Source organism: Branchiostoma floridae, chromosome 9 (assembly GCF_000003815.2).
Source record: "Branchiostoma floridae strain S238N-H82 chromosome 9, Bfl_VNyyK, whole genome shotgun sequence".
Lineage (NCBI taxonomy): Eukaryota > Metazoa > Chordata > Leptocardii > Amphioxiformes > Branchiostomatidae > Branchiostoma > Branchiostoma floridae.
Genome location: NC_049987.1, coordinates 20,771,072 through 20,797,881, shown reverse-complemented (window position 1 = coordinate 20,797,881; position 26,810 = coordinate 20,771,072). Strand labels below are relative to the sequence as shown.

The 26,810-nt window shown below is 39.9% G+C and overlaps 3 protein-coding genes across 3 annotated transcripts in view; 1 reads left to right on the top strand and 2 right to left on the bottom strand.

The window, feature by feature from the left end:
• The first annotated feature begins 113 nt into the window (after positions 1-113).
• LOC118422695 (ATP-binding cassette sub-family B member 7, mitochondrial-like) lies at positions 114-23,697 on the top strand. Its single transcript, XM_035830394.1, has 15 exons — positions 114-310; positions 1,190-1,273; positions 2,191-2,253; positions 3,125-3,331; positions 7,378-7,504; positions 7,860-8,046; positions 8,546-8,627; positions 9,050-9,226; positions 10,830-11,004; positions 19,805-19,962; positions 20,481-20,644; positions 21,161-21,290; positions 22,009-22,180; positions 22,564-22,667; positions 23,219-23,697. Exons 1-15 carry the CDS (start codon positions 122-124, stop codon positions 23,507-23,509), a joined length of 2,310 nt encoding a protein of 769 aa, XP_035686287.1. The 5' UTR covers positions 114-121; the 3' UTR covers positions 23,510-23,697.
• LOC118422693 (sphingosine 1-phosphate receptor 1-like) lies at positions 11,032-14,013 on the bottom strand. Its single transcript, XM_035830391.1, has one exon. It carries the CDS (start codon positions 13,551-13,553, stop codon positions 12,270-12,272), a length of 1,284 nt encoding a protein of 427 aa, XP_035686284.1. The 5' UTR covers positions 13,554-14,013; the 3' UTR covers positions 11,032-12,269.
• Positions 23,698-26,357: 2,660 nt separating the features above from the next.
• LOC118422281 (zinc finger ZZ-type and EF-hand domain-containing protein 1-like) overlaps positions 26,358-26,810 on the bottom strand; it is a 43,623-nt gene continuing 43,170 nt past the window's right edge. The window contains exon 49 of the mRNA XM_035829800.1: positions 26,358-26,810. This exon is cut by the window's right edge and continues 43 nt beyond it. Coding sequence (XP_035685693.1) covers positions 26,716-26,810 — 95 coding nt within the window. The 3' untranslated portion in view covers positions 26,358-26,715.

Below are 26,810 nucleotides of genomic sequence, written 5' to 3'. Positions count from 1 at the left end.
GGCCCAATTCTAAAATATCTGATTTTACTTTAAATATTTATCAAATATCTTATCATTAAATACGTGGTTATAAGCCCTTAAATCCTTACATGAATGGGCGCGGAAGGATATTCTTAGGTCAATGACCTTACATACCCTCACATTTCCATCCAAAATGGCGGCGATTCTGGTGTCCTCCAAGTTCGTCTGTAGTTTCGGGCCGAAATTTAAGATCAGAGACGTCGCACAGAGAAGCCAGCGCTTCAGTTCCTTAGCAGGATGGAGGGGCACCTTTCTGGAACGCAAAACTGTCCAGGTTTTTAGAGCACAGGTTGGTAATTTATGGGAAGATGGTAAGCTAGGGGGAGGGGCGGGTATTTTTGAAGGCCGGTGTCGTCTGCATTTTGATGTTGACTTTACTGTCTGCACGTCCGCTGAACCATATGGTCTGAATCTTAATGTAGGGCAGTGGTCCTGTGTAGGGCAGTGGTCTGTTTGCTTTTTTCTGCACACAAAGTTGTACGTGTATGTCTTATTAATGATGCCCGTGGAGCTTGAATCATCCTGAGATCCGCCCCTGCCCGTGGGGTAACGTTGCAGATGACAAGTCCATATGCTTGTGGCTTGTGGGTCACAGCTCGAAGTCAGGGATCTGGGATGTGTATTGTGAGATGTGTATTTGGTGAATGCTGGGATACTTCCAGTTCCACCACTAACCCCAGTCTGGCAGGCTCCCGTTTCAAGCATCTATTATACATTAAACATCTGCATACCCCATGTCAGAGTTATGGTTCTCTCCAAGGAGGTAACATATATGATATATATAAACCTCCTTTTAATCTCTGAAGACTAAACAGCGTGAATCAATGGAGCCCATGGAGTAAAACAAAGATGCAAGCTGAACATAAGACACAACATGCAACATAAATTGCAACATAAGTTTCAAAACTATTCTAAAATCATTTTTATTTAGCATTATGAATAGTTATGATCATGGATCATGTATAGTTAGTGATGCTGCAAATCTTTATGACAATGTGAACACTTTAAGAGAGGCTATTGACTCAAAAGCGAACCATGTGTTACCCAGCACCAAGAGACCACGTCTAGCGAAATAATAGACGTTAAACGAGGACAACAACAACAACAACAACAAATTAAGCCTCTTCTGACAAAATTTTGTCACTTGTTTTCCCAACACTTTCCTCAGCACCAGCATCATGGCAAGTCATCAGGATGGAGATTTTCCCCCACATGGAAGTCTACAACACCACACCTGCCCAGGGCACAGCAGGTAGGTACTCAGGAATGTTAGATATGAAAGTTTAAATTGTTTCATTCAGATTTGAAACAGACTTTCAGCAGGCAGGTCTGTGGCCTTATTCTAGTCTCTACCAGGCTCCAGATTGCTGGAAAAATCGTAGAAATTGAAAAAATAGAGGAGTAAGCCGGCCAGAGGAATTTAGCTGGCCAGGGAACAGCACGCGATCTGCGACCTTATTCAGGGAGAGTGACCTACTGCTTTGGTCATGTGACCCAGTCGGGGTACAGGTGTCATTGTATAAGACTGAAATACCATCTTCTCAATTCTGTCCACTTATATTGTTTTTGATAATGTCTAAGTGTTACAATTAGATATAAAAAAAATTAGATATAAAAAAAACAATTAGATGAAAAGTTTCATTCAGATTCGAGACTTGGTAAAGTATTGACTTTTCAGCTTCTTCAGGACAAATGACCCACTGCTTTGACCAGTGACCAAATTGGGGTACAGATGTCATTGTATTACATTGATCAATGCTATCCTTTTTCATCATGTCATGGAGCTAGTTTTTTTTGTAACTCTCAATGTCTTGTAATAGCTTCTTCTGTTGTCTATGTCTTTTATCTCAGTCTTGTGTGTTGAAGTTTGCATGCAGATATAAATGGAGACAAATGCTTTCTTCCTGGGTGAAACATAGCTTTGAAAATTCTACAAGCAGAGGTTGGTTGGGGAAAATGTGACCTTCTTCTCATATGCCCCGTGTTGTGACAGCCAGCCCAACAGATTTGGCATATGATCGAAAATAAGGTCAAAATATTTCCAATCAACCTCTGCTTGGAGAGTACTTTTTGAAACAAGCTGTTTATGTCAGTGATTGTGTCAGGAACCATTTGATGTACTGAGCACTTGTCATTGAGTTTGTTTACCTTTTTGTCCCATCCTTTAAGGCTGCAAACGGAGCAGGCATGCTGGGAAAGCGAATGACAACACAGGCAACATCAAAAGTGCAGGTGAACTCTTGGTGCCGAGGTTTTCTGTCCTAATTATAATCATCTCCTATCTTGCAGGCTAGCCTACCATGCAGCCATGGCAAAGTAGGCTGGCAGATATATACAGCACATAACATACACAACTAAGATGTGTTTCGTGTCCTTTTTTTTTAGGCAGACAGTGACTAAACTTTTTTCTGGTGTTACACTAGATGTGATTGTTGATGTGATGTTTGTGTTTGATGTGCAACGGTGTAGAAAGAGCTGTTTTCTTTTTTGTAGGTAGACACTGAACTTTTTTTCTGGTGTTCGGCAGACTTGATTGGTGTTGGGATGTCTGTATATGTCAGAAGATTAGTGTGTCTTATGTTCAACACTGTACAGTATGTAGTATAATAGTAAGATAGCTATTTTCTTAAAAAAAAAAACACAACAACAAGAAGAAAGTATATCTGCTAGATTCATCGGATGGTGGCCCCTTTGTTAACTATTAAACAGTAATCATATTGAAATGAATGTACTCCTTCACCAAAACTAACAGTAACACTTCTTTCAATAAATTACTTCGTGGTTCTAACTGTTGACAATCAGTCTTAATAAAGGACAAAAATTTTGTTCAAATGTCAGTATTTTCTTCAATTGTATTTGCATGCGGATCTGGAGAAAAGAACTTTGTAACATACCTGAGTCAGCTTACAGATGTGCTCCATGTGGCAAAGACAGTCATGCCCATATAGGGCTGACGTCAGCTAGGATTTTACCATGGTAGACATTTACTGAAGGAGGCTGTGTAACATGTGATTGCATGCTAGTATTTCTCCCAACATAGATATGTCCTGGTTAGATTTCTAGGATTCCTAATGTGTTGTTTTTTTATCCATCCCAACTGCAGAAACCCACCAAGCTACCCAAAAGGGACTGTTCAGTACACGGGAGTGGGGGGGACTCCTCTATACCCATCGGTGTGAAGGGGGTCCCTGAGGACAGGGTCGCTGGTATGCAGATAGTCAGGAACATGCTGAGATACGTGTGGCCCAAGGGCAAGACGGACATCAAGACGAGGGTCGTGGTGGCACTGGGACTTCTTATAGGAGCCAAGGTAGGGACATTAAGTTTGTTATCATTTTTCTTTGTATATGCTTTCAGGAGTCAAGGTAGAAATTGCTATTAATAGTATTATTGTCTTCTTTCCAAATAGGTAAAAGGGAAATATGTTGTTTCTAAGGACCAGAAAATTGCTATCGTCTTTCTTTTCATATTAAGACTTAAGACGTTTCCCTCCTTGATAGTCCTGAGGAATTGAAATGATGCATGTAAATTGTTTCCTTAATTGTTTCCCAATATGCCCAGATGTGTTTTTCTTCTTCTGTCCCTCTTCAGGTGCAATTTGATATGTGGGCAAACAAGAGATTAATTTGTTATCTTCATCACCTTGAACTGAAGTTGAGGGCATATCATTGATCCATACTGTGATAAGTCAACATGAAAGTTGGTCAAGCAAAAAAAGTCTGATAGTTTAAACCTTCTGAGCAACTAAACAGTTTTTGTGGTTATTCAAATACAATTCAATCTCTACAACTGGATGAAGATGGATATTTACTTCCGGAAGTAAATATCGGAAGTAAATATCCGTTTTTATCCAGTTGTAGAGATTGAATTGTATTTGAATATTGCTTACCTGGATGTCTAACCTTCATTTTTATATTTCAGCCATACCATAGGTATGGTGAAATATATTGTATTCGTAATGTTTCTTTCTTTCTTTCTTTCTTTCTTTCTTTCTCCTGTCAAATCTTCAGAACACGGTATCTCCGTTGTTCCTCAACCGAATGACTTGAAATTTGGTACAAGGGTAGAGTGGGCCAATACCCTCGGACGTTTTTTTCATTTTTTCCATATCTGTCTCTTAAATGATTTTATTAAGGTTTTTTGGTCATCTTAAGACCAAAACTGTATATTTGGGCCCCCTGTACCCTGGTAGTACAACCAAATGAGCTGAAATTTGACAGAGATGTGCCTTGATAATGCCCCCATATAAATTCGATAACACTTTTGGTGTACAGTACAACAAAATGCTTATTTTTGCGATTTTTTTACCAATTTTTGACCAAAAAAGGACACTTTTGGCCCCTGTACCCTGGTATTACAACCAAATGAGCTGAAATTTGACAGAGATGTGCCTTGATAATGCCCCCATATAAATTCAATAACATTTTTGGTGTACAGTACAGCAAAATGCTTATTTTTGCGATTTTTTGACCAATTTTTGACCAAAAAAGGACACTTTTGGCTCCTGTACCTTGGTATTGCAACCGAATGAGCTGAAATTTGACACAGATGTGCCTTGATAATCCCTTCATATAAATTCAATAACACTTTTGGTGTACAGTGCAACAAAGTGCTTATTTTTGCGATTTTTGGCCAATTTTTTACCAAAAAAGGACACTTTTGGCTCCTGTACCCTGGTATTACAATTAAATGACCTGAAATTTGGTATAGATAGGCATTAGATACTTGGTAACAAGATTCAAGTAAAATTTTTGACATAAACAACTTTAAAATGATTAATTTTGGCACTTTTCTGAGGGGAAATTTGTTTTCTTTTGGCCTCCTGACGTGACCTTCCGTGACCCCGCACAGAGCCACACCTGTGCGCGTCAGCCGGAGAGTTAATTGAATCAAAGACCTAGCCAATCAGCGAAGAGGAGGCCAAAGGCTAATTAATATTCATAAGCGGGGCCTCATGATCCCGTATATAGCAGTGTTCCCGCCAGGGGGAGCGAAGCCCGCCTAAGGCTCTCGCATTTTAGACTATTCAGAAGGCTTTATATTGTATCAGTTCTTAGGGGCATATCTATGATAATCGCAGCAGTCACTTAACTTCTCTTCAGGAGTTTAGCGTAACACTATTTCAGGTCAAACCGTCAAAGGCAACTAAAAACAAACTTTAACGTTACTGAGTTCAACAGTACTTATATCTTGTTATCCGAAGTTGAAACGCTAGCGATGGTATTTTCGCTGCACTGTTACGTTAGCTCCGTGCGACTGTTGTTGACGGTCTTATAACGGTATATTTTGCACCCCTGTACCCTGGTATGAGTAACATTTGGTATAGATAGGCATAAGATAGTTGGTAAAATGATCCAAGTAAAATTTTTGGCATAAAGTACTGTAAAAGGCTTAATTACAGCACTTTTTTTAGGGGAAATTGGTTTTCTTTCGTTCTCCATGCCATGACCTTTCGGACGTTCACCCCACAGAGCCGACATCTGCACCTGCGTCTAGCCGGCAGGAAGAGTTAATTCAATGAATGGTTCAGCCAATCAGCGAAGAGGAAAGCGAAGGCTAATCAATATTCATAAGCGGGACCACACAATACGTTAACTTGAAGACTCAGGCCGTACAGACTTCTCGCCAGGATTTTTTCAAAGCGTCGGACAGGGGTCCGGGGGCCGCCGAATGTCCCTGGCGGGGTCCAGGGGCAGGGCCACTGTGGGGGGGGGGGGACCCAGGTGGGCGAAGCCCCCCCGGAAGCTCTTGCATTTTAGACTATTGAGAAGGCTTCTTTTATCAGTTTTTTTAGGGCCATATCTACGATAATCGTAGCAGTCACTTACTTCTCTTCAGCAGTTTGACTTTAAAATATTTTGGGTCAAAGCTTCAAAGACAACTAAAACCTCATAAACAACAAACTTTACTTAGGCTAGCTCAACAGTATACAAAAATATTGTACGGGTTGCCATCCTTAGTTGAAGCGCTTATTTATAGCGCTAGTATCTTCGCTGCGCCGTTAGCCGCCGCGCGACTTTTGTTGACGGTCTGATATCCCTACGTCGCCGCCTCACTGATATTCCCACGGACATGCTTCAAGAAAAATACCCAGCAAAAAACGCTGTTCTGCGTCAAATTCTATTCTATAAAACATGTGGGACTCAGTTTTACAGTCTAAATATTTTGTAGAAGCACCGCTGTAGGAAAGAAGGTCCAAGCAATGTAAAACATCACGTAGCATGAAGTTTGCTGTGAACTGGCACACAGCACATGACTGTTTGAAACTCTAAGTCTAATCAACAGCCATGTTTGATTGATAGCCGGCGGTCCTTTGATGAAGTCGGCGAAAGGTGCGTTAGTTAGAAAATCTGCGTTTAGTTTTGATACGTAATTATAAGTTAGACAGTGGCGAGAATGATTATTTTCTCATCAATATTTCTCTTCAGAATTATTTGAACTTAATTGTACATCTAAACAATTGGCTTACCTGTGCAATGTTTATATGATTAATGATCAGTGTACTGAAATCATGTGTAACGTATGGCTCCTAGTCAATAGATCAGCATTTTCTCTATAGTGACCACCTGTCTATAGTGGCCACATTTCCTAGTGCTGTTGTTGTTTGACATAAACTTTGAACATTTAAATTGTAAGTAACTTTAAACTGCTAGAGTTTCAGCCCAATAAAACACTCTCAGCGCCAGGGTATGAACAGACTGACCAGACAGACGAAAATAAATCCTCGAACAAGGTTCAATCGTATCTTCCGGGTCTGGCAGGAAGTTGTTAAACTAAAATAAGAATAGGCTCGATGGCTGATTGCATACAAAGTAAAACAGTTTAACAGTTTTACAGCTTGAAGAAAACAAACGCTCCTACAGTACCTGCACCTGCTTGATAATTATTAAATCGTATGCCCTACTTGAATAAAAAAAGTTCACTGCAATAATAAATGTACCCACATCACAAGGAGCTTATACTTTTTTAAACTTACACCTAGTTATCGTACTGAAAATTGTTAATGACATTACATGAAGTCATTCAACAATTTTCAGTCATGATGAAAATTTTCTGAATGGAAGGTGTGATTATTGTCATTTTCTGAAAAATAGAAGCAAGCTCTGTTTTTACCTGGAATCAATTCACAATACCAGTCCACTTTGGGGGATAATGTACTGTTAAGAGGATGTTCCATTTTTGCGCAGGGGTGATTTGGAACAGTCCAATGTTGCGTGGGAAGGGGTATGGCTGAAATATGCTGTATTTGCTCTGAAGCAAATGTCGGCCTTTCTAGTTGTGGTTATGTTATTCTATATACAGCAGCTCTCCCTTGCATCTGTATAAAGTATTGCACCACATGTTTCCTGCTCACAGCTGCTGAATGTCCAAGTTCCCTTCATCTTTAAGTACGCTGTCGACTACCTCAACCAGCCGGCTCTGTTCAACCTGGACAACCCTGCCAACACCATCATCACATTCGCTACAGCACTGGTCATCGGATGTAAGTTGTCCTTCAAAGGGGACTCAAGGTTCTCCCCACTACAGTTGAGCAAATGGGGCCACATTGCTGTGATAATTTATGAAAAAATCCTGGTGATAACCCTGGAACTTTGGTACCAAGGTATTTTGCAAATTTTGGATATTAACTCTATGGATGGCATTTTCAAAACCTTGCAGTTTGAAACCACTGTCCGTCGACTTGCTATCTTCATATACAGTGCTTTTAAAGACCACGGCTTTAGTTTACCACACAGGTAAAGGTGAACTAGAAGTGAATACTCACTTACTTAATATGAATACATAAATAGAAAATAGATGTTTAGGTAAATGTGAATGAATCCTCTTGTACAACACAGATGGAGTGGCCAGAGCGGGAGCGGCAGGATTTAACGAGCTGAGAAACGCGATTTTTGCGAAGGTGGCGCAGAGCTCCATCCGCCGCGTCGCCAGGAACGTCTTCCTGCACCTCCATAACCTGGACCTCAGCTTCCACCTCTCCAGGCAGACAGGTGCACTTTCCAAGGCAATCGACAGGGGGACTCGGTGAGATAGTCATGCACTTAGGACAACATTATGTATAATGAAGTAGGTTTTCTCGAGTTGATAAAACCTCCTTGGTATAATTGCTGCCGAATTGCAAATATGTTTTTATTCTACACAAAAAAGTCCGTCTTTCTACCACTTGTTTTACATGTGGTCATTTTCATAAGTGTTCTTCAAGAAACAACAATACAAAACCTTTGAAATAACTTAATAATATGAATCTTGCAAATTTTATCTCTGAGGATTCTGCTGTTCCTGACTTTATAGATTTATTGGGACTGTAACACTTATCTTCAATATCGGAGTCTGTAGCTTTGTGATGTTTTTTGTATTATTTTTTTTATTCATGTTATCCCTCTTGACTGAAATAAAAGTAGCCTGTTAAATAAATAAACAAGCAAGCAAACAAAGCACATATAGAAAACATATTACTTGTCAGTGACAATATTGTCTTCACTTGGCTTGGGACTGATTTTATGCTATTTTCTTCTGTCCACAGAGGAATCAACTTTGTGTTGTCTGCTCTGGTGTTTAATGTAGTGCCAACCATCCTGGAAGTTTCACTCGTTACCGGCATTTTGGTAAGTAAGGAGTAGGCAGCACTAGAATACCAACATTTGTGAAGAAATGCAGTATATATACCGCATCATCTTTCCAAAAGTGTTCAGATAGGACATTAAATGGAGGTCCTGTGTTTGAGAAGAGCCACACATTGAGCTCATTAAAGATCCCACCACCCTTATCGAAAAGAGCAGGGGTCATTGTCATGAGTGGTTCAAAACCTACATTCCCATGGCTGCACCTTGGGCAATTACAGTCGTATTGAGGTCACCTGAGTGGCACCGAATGGCAGCCACTCCAGATTCTTCCGATTTAGCCCCTTCCATTGTAAGCTCACAATTCAGCCCCTAGCTGTTAAGAGAGAGTATTCCACCCACCCAATAACAGTAACGTAACGGTAACAGCAACTTTATTCTGACGTGCTTACTCCCTGTGTTTCCAGTGGTACAAGTGTGGTGTACAGTTTGCTGTGGTGACGCTGGGCTGCATCGGCGGGTACGCTGCCTTCACCCTAGGCATCACCGCCTGGAGGACGAAATTCCGTGTGCAGATGAACCGAGCGGACAACCAAGCCGGCAACATGGCCATCGACTCTCTCATCAACTATGAAACTGTTAAGGTCAGCTCAAAGGCAGTGCTTCTTAAGTACAATGTATCATAAATTTCACTGTGAAAATTGTGGTTTTGTTGTCTGTTTGTTTGTTTTGGCATGTTTCCTTTTTCTGTTTGACCACTGGCAATAAGGGACATAAAATTAAACTTACGAAATTGAAAACAGATTACCTAGTACATTTTACACTCTGTTAACAGTTAGTGTACAAATGTAAGAATGTGTAGTAAATAATCATAACATTTTTGTCCACTACTTGTGCTTGTACCATTTATATCTGTGTAAAAGCCATATAATGTTGAAAATACTAGTAGCCTGATGCACTAGTAGACTATATATTTGTTGGATCGCTTTGGCTGAAATAGAACAAGTGCTTTGAAAAAGCTGACGTTTGCCCTTTATAGTGTTTGTGACATGTCTAAAACACCCCCCCCCCCCTCGTGGCAAATTTGGTACAAAATGGCACCAATCGCGGAAATGACGAACATTTAAAAGCAGAAAACAGGCTCATTTTTCATACACAAACACGAAACGCTTGGTTATTTTATTAAGTTCACTAGTACACAACTTGTACGTTCGGAGTCGTCTAAAACTCTTTTAAAAGCTAGGGGAAAGAATGTCCCCTCCCCTTCCCTTCGGTTGACAGACCGCCACGGTTTCATAGAAAACAGACCAAAACTCGGGCGCTCTTGAAGACACGAAAAGTGCGTATTTTGGAAAAAAAGCCTGGATGTTAAACAAAATCACATGAAAAGAAGGAGATTAAACATTAAAAGTGTTGAGTTGGTCTATTTTCTATAAAAAAAATCACATGGGATTTGTTGAACAACTGGGATTCGGACCCACACCTGCAGATCTAAACTGCCGTATTCATGCAGCAGCTTAGACCGCTCGGCCGTCCTGACTCCATTGCGTAACAGAGGCGTTCAGTGGGGTTAAGAAAAGTCTGGATGTTAAACAACATCACATGAAGAGATCGGTTAAATATCGAGATCATCGAAGTCTATTTTCTTTTCATTAAGTACTCTACTACACAACTTGTACTTTCGGAGTCGTCTAAACCCCCTTTAAAAGGAGAAAGAATGCGACAAGAATGCAACAAACGTGCGCTTCCAGATGTAGCTATATCAATACATATGCAGACAGGCAACCATGCCTCTTGGGGTACTTGTAAAAACTGCAGCAAATATGAACCTTCCATCCTCATTAACATAATTTATTAAAATGTGTATTCACACATTTTTTTTTCAATTTGTGAGTCACCAATATGTTATGTTCAAGTCTAATGATTACAAATGTAATTTTGTTTATATCCTTTATTAATGCACATTGTAGAGCAATGTTTAATCTTGTTTTGACGTAATTTGAAGTGTTTTAAGTAATACAGACCACAGAGCACATACCATGTAACGTGTTAAGCATCAAGCTGGGATTCTTGTGTAGGCTCATGAAAGACCCACCCAACCAGGAAAGAGGAAAGTGAGCTCATTACGTTTGCCCGCCCTCAGGCAAAAAGGAGAAGACAATCTCACCTACCAACCCTAATATTTTCAAGACTGGAATCAGATGTTAATTTTTCTCTGCCTAATGATCACTTTTGTTTACTTTTCAGTACTTCAACAATGAGACATTCGAGGCTGACCGCTATGACAAGCTGCTGGCTCAGTACGAGGTGGCCTCCCTGAAGACCAGCACGAGTCTCGCCCTCCTCAACTTCGGACAGAACGCCATCTTCAGCACGGCGCTGGCCGCAATCATGGTGCTGGCCAGCAAGGGCATCATGGCAGGTACGGGGCCTTTATGTGTTCTCTTTAAGCAATATATGAGCGAGCATGATAATGTCACAGGGACGCACTGGCAGGCAGAAAGCAGGTGGAGAACATAAGATTGATTTACATTATATCAATTTGTAATTTGTTCTACTAATTCAAATATGGCCATCCGTGCAACCAGCACGCCCGGATGATGATGATTTACATATCAATTCGTAATTTGATCTACTAATTTAAAGATTACATTACGCAAATATTATATTACGCGAAAACCGCGAACATTAATTCACCACGAACATTTCGCATTTACAGTATATTATATTTTACTGACACGTCAGAAAGATAAATATGAACAATATTTGACATTTTCTTAAAATGAATTCAGATTCTATATATAACACAAAATTCTTTCATGACCAAAGGAGCACTAAACTCCAGATGGGGGTGTTATTTTTCAACAGACAATTTTAGGAAGTAAAGTTATCACTAGTCCTGCTGGTATTAACAAGCATACAGTTTCAGATCAGTCTACTTAGATCTCCACATGTACCCTCTATTAAAAATCTCAGCCTATGCCTGGATTATATAATCATTATGTGTCTGACAAGGCCTGGTAAAGTTAGGGTACAGAAGAAATAATTTCAGGGGCAAGAAAAAACTCATCTTGTTATATGCATTATCATCAAATGGCCTTGTTGATGTGCTTATCGCCCTTCATTTCTGCCGAAAATATTCACAATGTCTATGCATTCACGTACATATAGGGTATTATGTTGTTTTACATAACACTTGTTGCATAATCAACCACAAATGGAATTCCTCAAAAACTTGGCTGATGGTTTTATTGGATGATAATACCTCCCTCTGGAGTTTGAGGCTCCTTACTTATACACAATATCTACACTCAAATCTCTTTGAGAAAGACAAAAATATTTACAGCAGAAATCAGAAATTCTCATAGTTACACTGATACCGGAATGCTTTATCCTTGTGTCCAACATGAACGTATGCAAACAAAAACATTTTTACTTTAAACATGTAATTTATACTTCACATAGTTAGGGCACACACACATACATCTAGATCACACCTCACTTTAAAGCACTACCTCAGCATTTTGAGTCAGGGTAGTTTTACAACTCTTTGTCCATTTATAAGACTTACAAAAATTGTTAAAGATAAACATACCATTGTTGTCCATGAAAGTGGTACCTATTTTGTTTCTGTCCTTTGTTCTCCTGAGTGTGTAGCTGTTCTTTATCAGTGCTCAGTCAGGACATTTACACCGTGGTAATGTATTCAATGTTCATCACTTGAAGTGAAGCAGTATCTGGCCCTGCCAATGCCAGGTTCACAGGAGCATTGCTGTGTCCTGCCGGTGTGTTTTGTACAGCGCCACCCTGCATGTTTGTGGCACTCAGTGGCACACCTTGTACCCCCCGTGGATTGTCCAGGTTGCCCCGTATCATGGTGACAAGTGCAGTTGGTACCCGATAGATAGCTGTCATGTTTTGCCAGACTGCCTTCCTCAAGTCTGGTGTGCGGACAAGACTTACAATCGGGTTGATTGCTGAGTTCAATGTTATTAGCACAACCATCCCACGTGCTCCAGTTGGAAGCAGGCAGTTACCATCGTGGCATAATGAGGTGAGCACTAGAGGCAAAAGCCAGGCCATAAATGCAAACCCCACATAGGTCAGAACTGTCTTTATCTTGTTTAGACTTTTTTGGTCTTTTCTCTCTGCCTCCTTTTGTGCCAGATTGTGAGGCTGATTTTGCCCTACCCTGTTTTGTGTGGAACTATTGCCTTGAATTGGCTGGGCCCCTGTCAGCTGCCCAAACCTGTTCTTTTGCCGTTGCTTTAGAGCAATAAATGCACTTATAGTTGTAAACAATGAAGTGATGGCCAGGAGTATGATCATTCCACCTACAAGACCAAGGTAGGCAGTGTAGTAGAAGGTAGAACAGTTTTGTGTGGGCATATCCAGACAGTTCCAACCCATAATGGGTGCAAGGCTAAGCAAGGACAGAAGCCATGAAGAAACAATAGCTACACCTGCATTACGGTTGGCAGTGTCAGCATGGTTGTGGAAGTATGTGGGATGCCGCACAGCAATATAGGAATTCCCAGATTGGAGGGCTAGAGCTGAGGCAGACAGAACCTGACTACTTATTACTACAGTTGCAATGATCATTCTGCTGTACAGACTTGTCTCTCCCATCAGGACTACTGTAGGATAGCATAGAAGTGCAATACCTGCTAAAATGTCTGCCAAGGAGAGATTTGCCATGTAGAAGTAGAAAGATGTGTGGAGTTGTCGTTTCCCGATGATTCCCCAGAGCACAGCAGCATTCGTGATGATGATGAAACCTGATGTCAGCCCATAGATGATTGTGGTCCCAGTTTCAAATTCTTTAAAGTACATGGAGCAGGCTTCTTCAGCCTGGCTGTAGGGTACATTTGTGTTCAGCAAGTACCACAAGAGACAGGGGACCGGCCCATCAAACTCGTGAACTGATGTCTTGTTAGAGTCCAGCTGGAGGACAGAGCTGTTGTTGAACATGGTGGAGCTGATTCTGGTCAACTACAGAATGAGAGACAGACTTCAATGTGACGTGAGATGGTGGAGCAGCGGCCAGAAGTAGGCAGGAGGCAGAATGTAGCCACACCTTATCAAGAAGGCTGCCAGTTCATTGTTGCCTGCAGCGCGCTAGACCTGAAGTTGTGTCGTGACGTGTGAGCCTTGCTAAAAGCGGCTATGGGTTGGTTGCTGCCTTTTTTGGTCATAATTTTAGTGTATACCATCTTGAAGAGGCAGGAAGGTCAGCACCCTTTATGCCTTTCACAAAAGTACAGGAAATCAGTGGGCGTAATGCAGGTCCTTGGGCACTCCTTTGAAGATTTCTAAATAGCATTGTAAAGTTGCTCTTCTCAGAGAACTTGGAGTGTGACAGTTGGAATGGTTAGCATGGAGTGGAGCTGGTTGTTGCCAAGGATGCTGAAAAAACGATGGGTCCCCTGTACATGTAACGGGAGGTGCCCCAACACGGTACGCTTTTTCTTGCGCTCAAACTCATGGCGCTCCATCGCTAGTTACTTGAGAGTGGTCAAATTTTGATGACTGAATTTTTTACACATAGATTTGAACAACATACTTGAATAAGAAATGCATTCATGTGGTTCATGAACCTTTCGCGCTGCGTGTTACAAGCGGCAAACACTGTGAGACAATTTCATGTATGTAACCTTCCAATTTTGTGCTACGCTGGACAGTGTGCCTAACTCGGTACGCTTTTTTTTTACATTTTGCTCTCTCAGAAGTAAGTGGTAAATTTAAGTACACAGAAAAAAATTAATAGTGTGATATTTTAGCTTTCTTTTGACAGTAAAATCATGACTGTATGCACTTCTTGTCTCACATGAGGAAGGCTGTACCTAGAACAATCCAGCTGATGTTTTTACGGGCAATGGGCTAAATGCACTGATTGTGAATGCCCGACTAGAAAAACCATTACGGAAAAACGACACTGCCAACATCAACAAAACTCTGTCTGATTATATGAAAATATGATCTACATCTCTCTATCAAGTCTTATTTTCATAGACAGCACGAATCATTTGTTACAGTCAAATAAATCTTTGGAGCGTTCTCTAGTCTGCCACCTTCACGGCCACACTCCCTTGGGAGTACAATGGTGGCAATGTTTATGTCGCTTCCTTTTGGTTGCTTTTCTACTCAACAAACATTTGAAGACACATATTCATAGTGTTTTATGGAGCTTTATTTATGTGTATCATGGCAGTTGTGTGACTGCTTGGAAGAGTTCGTATAGTTAGCGACACGAGCCGCCAATACGCAGAGGCCGGTGACCGCAGTGATTCAGCACTGTCAACATTACTGTTAGAATTCTGTTTTTTTTAAAAATGAAGTAAATATGTTAAAGTATACTTGGAATGCAAATTAAAGCTGTGTGCATGGACTTGGTTTATTTACCTTTGTAATCAGCATAGTCAGTGGTAACAAACGCGGTGTACTTATGGATAATAAGATCAGCAAAAAATCCGTTCCGTCTTAGGACGGGAACCGTCTTAGGGCGGCCCCCGTTACTACACCAGAAAGTGTCTGAAACTTAAAGGTTGTATGTTTAAGGTTAAACTTTCCAAGTTTCCCATAAAGAGATGCAATTGAAGGAAATCAGGAAAAGAAATCACAATGAAGCTAATTTGAATCATAGAGATTGAGTTTAAGTTAGCTATATCAATAAGGGTTGGGAAGGTTCAGTATGGAAGAGAAAAGGATGTCTTGCTTTGGTGAAATTGGCAAATTGTGTTCTTGCTGAGGAAGTTCTGAGCAGTGGTACAGTCAAGTAAAGGAAGTTCAGCGGAGCAATCGCGGACTGGAAATAGCAATAGAGTAGTCAGACGATTTTTATTGTTTTGAACGAATAAACCTGTCATCATCATCATCATCAGACTTGCTACGTCCATGTACATTTTACCTTTGAGAGGTACTGTAAGGCTAGCTGCTTTGGCTTGTTTCTGTAAGTGTAAAAAACTCACACAGCCATGTAAACCAACGAGTTAGCAGGACTCAGTAGTGAAGCTGATTCTGGTCTGCAGTAGCCTGATGGAATGTGAAGTTTGTGGTGCTGCTGTGGCCAGAAAGAATCTTATATATTAGGCAGAATGCTGTTGTACCTTATACATGTACTACAATGATGTCCTTGTTAAATAGATGCAGCAGATAATCTGAGACAAGAAAGTTGTGTCATCACTCATCTTGTTGCTGAGTGGTAGTCTGTATTTTCTGTTACCATGGCAATAACACAAGCAGCCTTGTTAAAGTGGCAGAAAGATGTTGTATTGATTGAAAGATGAGCGAGTCAAACATCTTGATTTTCCATTAGTCTTTATGTACTTTACTACAAGGTTGTGGAGAAGTTGTGTGACTGCATTAATGGGCAAATAAGAGCATAACAGACAGCTTGTCCATCAATCTGTACCCTTTTGGTTGCTGCAGGAGAAAAACAACCCAACTCTTCATGTTGAAGTGGTTAAAAGCAAGGAACTTGTCCCTTTTGAAGGGCATTGTGTGGGCTTTCCATTAAACATTCACAAAGTTGGGGGGAAGTCACATTAAAATATAAAGGACTGATAATTAGCAGGCCGAGGAAGGTAAACATATTGTTTTTGCTCTGTTTCCTCTTCTTCTCCAAACAAATAAGGTCAACGACCTGGACCTGACAGCTGTCACCATGGTTACAGGTTAAGTAGCAGACACCCTGTGGTGTTTGGATGCATTATGTAGCAAATGGCTAATAGCACACCTAGGGGGCTCGGGTCACTAAATTTTGAAATTTGTTGTAATAAATTAAACATAACAGTTGCCAGTGTTAGACTACTACTACTCTGTCAGTGCGGGTGTCCTTTCTAAGTGCCGGGTCGTATACAATAACTGTTTCCGGATTTATCATGAATTTGCCACGACGGTGTAGCGCCAGTACTATGTTTGTCTACCATTCGACTGACAGTTTTGAAACAAGACAAAGGAGGGTTTGTTATTCTTTTTTACAAAGATTAATGTCCTCCACTAATACTATTGTCAAGCACTTGCTGTCTTCAGACATGTACTACAGAAACACTTTTTTCCGTAACTGTTATGGCTTATTGTACAGATAGAGGTTTTAATGTATATGTATGTATCTTTTGTGTACCTATGGGTTTGTTTTTAACCTGAAATAAAGAATAAAGAAAGAACTACAATATGTGATGGTAAACATAATATAAATTTGCTTGCAAATGTCCCCTTTCTTTAATAAGTTTTCTCTGTTACAAAGTAAGTAAAGTATATATTTTATTTACCAGTATTAACATCAGTGCTCCCATAACTTTTGAGTCAAACTCCTCAGAAAAGCATTTAAATTCAGCTGCTCTGACAGTCAATCATAGCCAGATTCTTGTGGATTACAGACAGAGGCAGAAGTGGCAGAAAGATGCTGCTGTATTGATTGCTCCATTAGTGATGCACACTGTTGTCAGTTGAGTGAGTCAAACTTGTCCTCTAGATCAGACAAGTACAATGTTGTATTAACTTCCCATTAGTCATTGACGTTTTGTTTTCCACAAGGGTGTGGAGAAGTCATATTCCTGCCTTGATGGGCAAAGAAAAGCATGGAACATGCACTCTGTTTTAGCTGCTACACTGGAAAAACAACACGTCTTCATATTGAAGTGGTTTAAAGGAAGGAAATTGTCTCTGTTGGCTTTCCATTAAACACAGTGCTTAATTGCTTTGCACAAAGCTGGAGAAATCAATAAGAAGGCTGTTGATTTGAAGCTGTTAAACTACCAGCAAGTTGCATCCTTGTTAAGTTTTTCTTTCTTTAAAGGGACATAATGTAAAAAATAAAGTCACTGTTTTCGGTCATTTCTCTACATTATGAGTTGAGTCTACCTTATTAGACTGCACAGCAATATTTACAACGTATGGATACGACTTTGTTGAGCCGTAAGGATGTCTTGAAATATGCGCACTTCCCTCCGCCGCTTGAGTTGTCCGCCATTTTATTCAACTCGCCGGCGAGCCAAAGTGCGCTTTAGAACACGTTCGGTGGTTCGCTCGAATCGTTACTGAAGTTTTTGAAAGTCCCCGCTAAGCTCCGAAGATCTGCGACCGCAACTGTCGATTCGGAAATCTACGGTCGGCTTACTTCCGGTAGGCTACCCGGAAGTAAATGAATTTGGTCGCGGCTTACTTTGACGTTGTTAATTAGCACTAGAAATGTGATAAAATGACGCAGATAAGTTAGAAATAAGTTGCAAATGTCAATCTGAATGGAGATTTTCAAGTTCAGAACATTTGAAACTTTGGCGCCATATTTCTACACTATGTCCCTTTAAGGTCCAAAAGTAAGAGTGGATGCTTCCTTTCACTTGAACTGCAGTAACGGTGCATGACCTTTCAATCTCCCATCTTTATAGCTTTGAATACAGGCTAAGTGTTTTTGTTGTTTTTCAAAGAGGAACCTTAGGACGGTCCAGATTAGATATAGTTACCTAAATATGTTACATGTGGCGAACATTTACTTGACTTTAGGTTCTAGTGTTTTTGCCTATATTATGGTCCATCATCTAGAGTAAAAAAAATGCATTGGTGAATTGATGAATTGTGAACTGAGGACTGAATACGGTTTCTGAAAAGTAAATTCATTGGTGAAATGTTTGTAAACTACTAGAAATACTTGGACATTTTGATGCAGAAAATGATATGTTCAGAATGTTTTTAGTTAGCTGAAAAGGCTTTTGGCAATTTATTGTCATTCGGAGAGAAAAGCAACTGGTCCTTAAAAGTCTAAATTGTAAGGAGCATTACATAATTTTTATTACCATATTTTCTCAGTTTAAGTTAAATAATTATTATGCGCTTTTAAAAGTTCAAATGTGTCTGCAAGATATTGACTGTGAATGCCTTCCTATTCCAACTGTCCCTACTACGCAACTTCCTGGGTTGACAAGCATGTTGAAATAATTGTGTCTTATAGGTAGCCTCGCTGTGTTTACACAATCTCTCGCTCGCTGGGGTTAATGACCCCCTCCCCGAAGTGGCTGCAACTGTAGGGGTGGCCACTAGGAGCGTGATTTTAGCCAGGCTAATATCAAGGAAACTTTACCAAACAGATTTTTTTGTGGCGAAATGGACTATTGTTCTTTGGTCGTTGACCTGGACCTGATCCTCTGGACCTGCACCGGACCTGAATTTTCTGTACTGGTACTCACCCCTAGTTTTAAACCATGTAGAATATTTAGAAAACTCTAAGACTACATTAACAATCATTGGATATAGGAGTTTTCTTTTACACAATGTATGTAAACTATGTAAATCTCACCATAGCTGACATTTCGATGCCTGTCATCAGACACCTTCCTCAGATTAACTGGTTGAAACTTCTGTATCCTTTGATCTATCAACCTGACGAAATTATTTTCGGAAATTAACAATCATAATATATTTTTCCCCCATCAGGCACCACGACAGTAGGAGACCTTGTGATGGTGAACGGCCTCCTGTTCCAACTGTCCCTTCCGCTAAACTTCCTGGGTTCTCAAGGACGTTAAAGATATCTAAGACCACATTGACTTGAATGTATATTTCCCACATCAGGCACCATGACAGTAGGAGACTTAGTGATGGTGAATGGCCTGCTGTTCCAACTGTCGCTACCGCTGAACTTTCTGGGTTCTCAAAGACGTTAAAGTACAATGTAGTCCTGTGTCATAGATCATGAAGAATACCTAGGAAACTCTAAGACCACATTAACTAGTATGTGTATTTCCCCCATTAGGCACCATGACAGTAGGAGACCTAGTGAAGGTGAATGGCCTGCTGTTCCAACTGTTCCTTCCGCTCAACTTCCTGGGTTCTCAAAGACGTTAAAGTACAATGTAGTCCTGTGTCATAGATGATGAAGAATACGTAGGAAACTCTAAGACCACATTAACTAGTATGTGTATTTCCCACACCAGGCACCATGACAGTAGGAGACTTAGTGATGGTGAACGGTCTGCTGTTCCAACTGTCCTTGCCACGCAACTTCCTGGGTTCTCAAGGACATTAAAAATGTAGTCCTGTGTCATAAATCATGAAGAATACCTAGGAAACTCTAAGACCACATTAACTAGAATGTACATCCAACTGTTGTTGCAGCTGCTGAACTTCCTGGGTTCTCAAGGACATTAAAGTAGTCCTGTGTCATGAAGAATACCTAGGAATCTATATGTAGAAAGACTACATTAAATGTATATTTCCCCCATCAGGCACCATGACAGTAGGAGACCTAGTGATGGTGAACGGCCTGCTGTTCCAGCTGTCTCTGCCGCTCAACTTCCTGGGTTCTGTGTACAGGGAGGTTCGGCAGTCTCTCATTGACATGCAGACCATGTTCAGTCTCCTCAGTCTGGATACAAATATCAAGGTGAGCAGGGGGTTTACTGTAAATGCGGTAATGTTCACGGCCGTTTTATGTTTGCGGTTTTTGTGGGGACTGTTTCACCTCGAACTCAGACCTGCCGTTAACATTTTTGTTCTGTCTTCTCCTTGCCTATCTCCTTGTCTAAGCAATTCTTGTATATACTACAGGTATACCTTGTACAGTATTACACTGTAAATGCATTTAAGTTTGCAGGGATTTACTTTAGTGGTAGCAGGAAAATGGAGTGTTTGCGGTGGTTTTAAGTTCATGGTAGCGCCATAGACTGCAGTCTCATACTATAATGGAAAAATGTTTGAGGTGGTTTTAAGTTTGTGGTGAAGTGGTCACCACAAAAATTGCGAACATAAAAGCACCGCAAACATTTCTGCATTTACAGTAATATGTTGGATGGCAACTGTTACTGTGAAGAGGCACAAATACTAAAAAGCACAAACACAGAAGTTTGTAGGTGTTGGTAAAACTTGCAACTTACACGTCATTGCCTTTCCCTTCTTGGTTAGTCTAAGCTCCAGGCCCCAGCCCTGCAGCTATCCCCTACAGAAGCCACCATCAGGTTCGAGGACGTTTTCTTCGAGTACCAGAAAGGTCAGGAGATCCTGAAGGGCCTGAGTTTCGAGGTTCCCACGGGGAAGAAGATCGCCATTGTTGGAGGAAGCGGATCAGGGTGAGACTGTCAATCAATGCATTTTATTGTTTCTTTTTTGAGATTTATTACATTATAGTGGGAGGATCAATATGACAGATAACTACCACCTTTTCAGCAGATTTGAATCTAGGACCACTGGGTTCTGGTCAAAACGCCCTTCATTTGCGTTGCTTGACCCCATGATAATGTTTATGATTGGTCCTGCTGGCTTGCAGGAAATGATTGTAAATTGTGTGTGAGAGTGGAGCATGTATTGTGTGAATAATGATATTCACATGTATACAGGCACTTTCGTGTTCTGAGGAGTTAAAGTGCCTGTCTTGCTTGTTTTTTTATGTTTTTTTTATTATTGTTAGATTGGTGTCCATGTAGTTGATTATCATTTCAGCACCAGGGACAGGAACCATTTTTACTGTAGAGAGGTTTTCTTTCTAACACATTCTCTATTGCTATGTGTTCTTATGATGAGCTTTGTCTACCCACAAGTGTTTTCAATATGGTGGTACACCTGAAACTGTTCCTTGTTGTCTTCAGGAAGTCTACCATCGTGAGACTACTGTACAGGTTCTACGACCCAATGGGAGGTCGGATCACGGTGGGGGGTCAGGACATCCGGGACATCACAGTGGACAGTCTGAGGAGACACATTGGTGTGGTGCCACAGGTACGTTGGGAAGGGATTGATTGATTGATTGATTAATTGATTGGTTGATTGATTGATTGATTGATTGATTGATTGGTCGGTTGATTGATTGATTGATTGAGTGGGTGGGTGGGTGACCCAGTGGAGGTTAGAACATCCGAGACATAACAGTGAACAGTCAGTGACAAGACATATTGGCATAGTGCCCAGTGTATTTATTGACTGACTGCTTAGATGGATGGATGGATGGATGGACAGACGGACGGATGGACGGACAGAAGATCTTTTGATGGATTGGTTGGTTCATTTTTTAACCATAACTGTTCCCACAGGACTGTGTGCTGTTCCACAACACCATCATCTACAACCTACAATACTGGACCATCCTTTTGTAAATTTAGTGTCATATAAGTGGTTTGGAATGGCTAAGGGCTAGATCTGTGAAGACACATTTGAGTGGTACCACCTTTTTACTCAGTTGTAACTGTTCCCAAAAGACTGTGCTTTTCCACAACACCATCTTCTATAACCTGCAGTATGGAAAAATACTTCTCTATGTGTCATAGAAATATATTACATATTAGAGCCCTTTTACTGAACCCCAAATCTCCCCCCAGGACTGTGTGCTGTTCCACAACACCATCTTCTATAACTGCAGTATGGAAAAATACTTCTCTATGTGTCATAGAAATATATTACATATTAGAGCCCTTTTACTGAACCCCAAATCTCCCCCCAGGACTGTGTGCTGTTCCACAACACCATCTTCTACAACCTGCAGTATGGAAACTTCCAGGCCTCCACAGACGAGGTGTTAAAATCAGCTGAGATGGCAGAACTGCACAGCAGCATCGTGAGGATGCCCCAGGGTTACGACACACAGGTGGGGGAGAGGGGCCTCAAGCTATCAGGTACAGTTTTGAAATGAAAAACAAACCAAGTTAGAGTATTATGATATAAAGAATCTTGATGCTTGATACTTATAGTAGTAGAAGTAGTCGTATTATTACTAGTAGTACATGTATTTAAGTTAAAATGATTCATTTACAGTGATTGTTATTTCAGACTATCCTACAAACATCTTGTGTGCTAAAGTTTTCTATTATGTGTCCTCAACCTGGGTCACAGTCTCTTTTTTTAAACATATATGTCATTAAATATTATGGTGCAAAAAAATTAGGATATTATACATGGTTTATGGTATTTTGTAGAATATGAATTTCCTGGAACAATTTCTGTAACAGCCAGTGAAAAAGAAATTTTTCTGACACAATCTTATTTTTTTCTCAATCAGGAGGAGAGAAGCAGCGTGTGGCGATCGCCAGGACGATATTGAAGGATCCACCAATCATCGTGTATGACGAGGCAACGTCCTCGCTAGACTCTATCACAGAACAGGTGGGTTCCTAATCTCCAGGCAGATTTACTGGTACCATAACATAAGTCAGTTATCAGTTCAGTGGCACTTACAACGACGCTGGGCGTATGTACCTCTAATTCGGTCTTCAGCCAGGGTCCCCTAGCTCAGTCAGTGTGATAAACGCCTGAGTCACCACACTATAGTTTAAGTACTACAGCCACTTGAAAACACTGTGAAAAACAAGTCAGTATCAAAACTGGTTAAGGAATATAGCTGGCCAAAGGGAGTCAGTCACATCTTCTTTGACCTAGCTTGGAATTGACCTTAGCATTCCATGACATTAAGTATAAAACTCATATTTTTGCAATCTACGGCATCTATTTGCTCATTTTACTTTTTCTTTGTATGACATACATTTGGTCTAAAATATATATTTTTTAATTTGACCGGAAATGCATGCGCGAAATCCGATGTCATCAATAGAATCAAAATGATGTGGCCTTATGTACAATGGTGTTGCCTAATGATAAATGTTTTATATGGATAAATGTTATTTACGGATAAATGTTGTCTGCCTACACACATACAGGCCATCATGAATGCTCTACAGAGTGTGACGAAGGGTAGAACGTCCATCTTCATCGCACATCGCCTGTCTACGGTGGTGGACGCAGACGAAATCCTCGTACTGAACAACGGGAGGGTGGTGGAACAGGGTCCCCACCAGGAACTGTTGAACAAAGAGGGCGGGTTGTACGCTAACCTGTGGATTAGTCAACATCAAAGGGCGCTGGAAGATAAGAACAACAACAGTGGACAGAAAGGTGCGGAGGAATCCAATGGAAATGGACAAGTGGACAGAGTCGAGCAGAAAGTTTGAGGAAAGGCACGGATGTACACTCAAGTTGAAGTTGTACAATCATATCTCTGTTATTACTTTATCAATTTCATATTTGTAGTACACATTATGTCATTGGAAAGCTTATCTATTGCCCTTTACAGTGATACTAGTACTTGTTTTATAACGACCATACATTCAAGGGTTGAGCACCAGGGCTACTTTTCTTACTAATAGGTAAAAGAAAAGTGCCAAAATTTGTCAGCAGGGGCATTTAAGCTTGTGGTTTGTGATGCGCTTGCATTGTCAGCTCAACCTTTGAATGTATTAGACAAATTTAGTATCATGTATTATGTGATTCATAACAGTATACAATTACTAAAGTGATAACAGAGTTGTGAGTTGACTCCAATTTGGTTTTCTTAGTGTAAAGGTGTGGAGCAGAAAAAACACTGATTCACTGAAAGCCAAGGAATGAGACAGACAAGTGAAAAGACTTGAATAGCAAGTTGGGCAAAGAAGAGGTGTGGAAGTCTAGCAATGTCAAATTTGTTTTATTTTTCAAGCCGCAAATTTTAACGTTTTACTGCATGTCAACTTATGTGTTTTGGTACATGTATGTTTGTCTAATTGCAGTAATAACGAAGGATTGAAGATTCAGAGAATCCTGTGTTTCCCAAATTCTGATTGTCCAGTGCTAACTACTGAATGTGGCATTTGTATGTCACAGTCTAAATGGGGACACAAACTACACTTTAAAAAATGTTTTGGTGCTTGGTTCATGTTGTAGAACAAAAAGCTGAGTTCTTGGGCATAAAATTTTCTTGGGAACAAAATCAAAGTAAAAATTATGTCCTCATGCATGATTTTGCTAATACTAGCAACCATCAAGATTGGAAGACACGCTAATATTTATTCATAGGAACGTCGTGTGGCAAAAAAGTTTACCGCAACTTTTGATATGGGTATAGTAATGTCTTCTAGGTTGTAATTTATTGCCTGTTACAACTGACCCAATTTAGGTTTTTATTTCATGTAACAATTTAAAGAAATTATATTTTCAGTCCGTAAGGCCACACCAATTTAATTTCTTGGTTCACGGATTTTTTCATAAAAAATATGGAGCGAGAGGGCGAAATTAAAATAAAAGTTGTAAAATGGTTGTGGTAAAGGTAACGACTAAACCAAAACATAAAGAAAAAAAGTTTTCAGCTTGAAAAAAGTACAAAAACACTATTATTGTACAGTAGCCTGTACCCATACTTTAAGGAGCTTATAATATAAAGGCCAATTTGCTACACCAGAAAGTTGGTGAATGGCTTCATTAATGGTGAAAATTTGCTGAGTGGTAATTTTTATTTTTATTTTTTTTTCCGAAAAATAGGAGCGAGCGAATCCGTGAACCAAGAAATTAAATTGGTGTGGCCTAATGACATAAAAGCGAAGTCAGTCATAAGAACAAGAGAGCACACGTAATATGTGACTGTATCAACACCTTTTAATATCAGAGACTATATCTCCAATAGTTTATGTTGTTGAAGTCAAATCTTTACAAAAGATATTTTCACCAGTATGTATCAAAGTATGGGGTACACAGTATACCTAAAGCAGCATGTTTTTTTTCTCTATGAAGAAGCACAAACAAGGCAATAGACATACATGTACTTCATTCATTAGGCTATTCTGGTTGGTGCCCATTCATGTTTCAAATTTACATTTCTCATGAAGCCAGTCTTTTTACCTCTCCTATAAAACCTTGGATGTCATCTAATGCAGGGCTGTTTCCAGCACCGCCCCTCCATTCTGGGATGGAAAGTTGGACGGTCTAAAATTCCACTGTGTCCGTCCAAAAAAAATCCCAAATTCATGACATAAAATTGATTTCTAATTAGCCTAGGATGACAGATTTAACGACAAAAATTAATAAAATGGGCTCCCAAAGAAATAAGTGGGCCGGAATAATACTTAAAGCTGGAGACAGCCCAGATCTAATGTATGACGTTTGTTTGGATTTGTTATGAGTACGTATACCATTCACTGTAGGCCATAACTGCTGTTACATGTTACAGTAGCAATGCATGTGTCTTAAACTAAGCCTGGGCATATACCATTTACTTAATTCTCACTGCATTCAAACTCTCTTACAAGCAGTACTTGAACAGTAAAAATTTATAAATTATTTTACAACATTATATCTGTCATACTGCGGTTTCTTTGGCTTGTCTAAGGGTTTAAGGACCCGATATTTAACTTTCCACGTTTATGCTATTCTTTGTGCAAAAGCCTTCTATTTTTCTGAGTAGTACATTTTCCTATCTAGCATACTAAGTATAATGTATGATGTAGAGGTTAACAGCTTGCAGTAAATCATGTATGAGCAGCAAAGTACTTAATGTAGGGAGGAACATGTGAATTTTTAAAAGTAAACATTCATCTATTTAGGTTTTTATATCAATACCCCTTCAATGAATATGTACATATTTGTCATGTACAAAACAAATGTAAAGTTACAAACCAAACTATTAGGTTTTTCTGTTTCCAATAAATGTGAACAAATGATGACTGTTCTCTGATTAATATTCGGCATACAACATCACAAATATTACATGCAACAAAGAACAACTCATAAAAAAATTCAACATGCAACACATAGACAATTCTCACATACAAACATGATACACCTCATCTATGAACCAATCCTTTACAATGAGTTCATATCAAATCATCCAGAAATCAATCCATCATATTCTGCATTGAAAACAATATACAAAAATGTACAATGTCAACTTGCAGATGTTGTCCATGTACATGTACCTCCTCTTTCTGAGCTAGTCGACTGCAAGTTACAGAGAAAGCTGAATTAGGGATGTAGATAGATGGTTTCGAAACCATCTATCTACATCCCAACCTCAAATTTATAGAGTTCTATAATTATAAAGAAGAAGAACTTTATTGCACGACAATTGTACATGGTACAAAGTATGGCAACAGCTATCACATAAGGTTCAAAATAGAGGTATAGGATAAAGCTTAACATCCTAGTTATTATAACAATAAGGGCTAACATATATATAATTCATTCATATAGTATCACAATGAAGTATTCTAATCATTAGCTTCAGTATTCTTTCTAATAGCAAAACAGTCCTTGATATATTTATATGTTGCCTTGATTCTGTAGTAATATGTTTGAATGCCTTCGGAGTTACATTGTAGGTAGAGGGGTACAGGGTTTGAATCCCACAGCGTCACGGTGCCTTTGGTGGCAAAGAGGCCTGTTCTAAAGCCTCGGTAGCCTTGTTCTTGTACTTTATAGCCAGACTGATGGCAGCAATGTTCCTGA

Bases quoted from the DNA above. Each gene is read 5' to 3' on its own strand.
- LOC118422695 (XM_035830394.1), top strand. From the start codon at position 122: ATGACCTTACATACCCTCACATTTCCATCCAAAATGGCGGCGATTCTG. The intron at 11,005-19,804 runs GTACGGGGCCTT...TTCCCCCATCAG, and splicing joins CAGCAAGGGCATCATGGCAG to GCACCATGACAGTAGGAGAC. The intron at 22,668-23,218 runs GTGGGTTCCTAA...ACACACATACAG, and splicing joins TAGACTCTATCACAGAACAG to GCCATCATGAATGCTCTACA.
- LOC118422693 (XM_035830391.1), bottom strand. From the start codon at position 13,553: ATGTTCAACAACAGCTCTGTCCTCCAGCTGGACTCTAACAAGACATCA.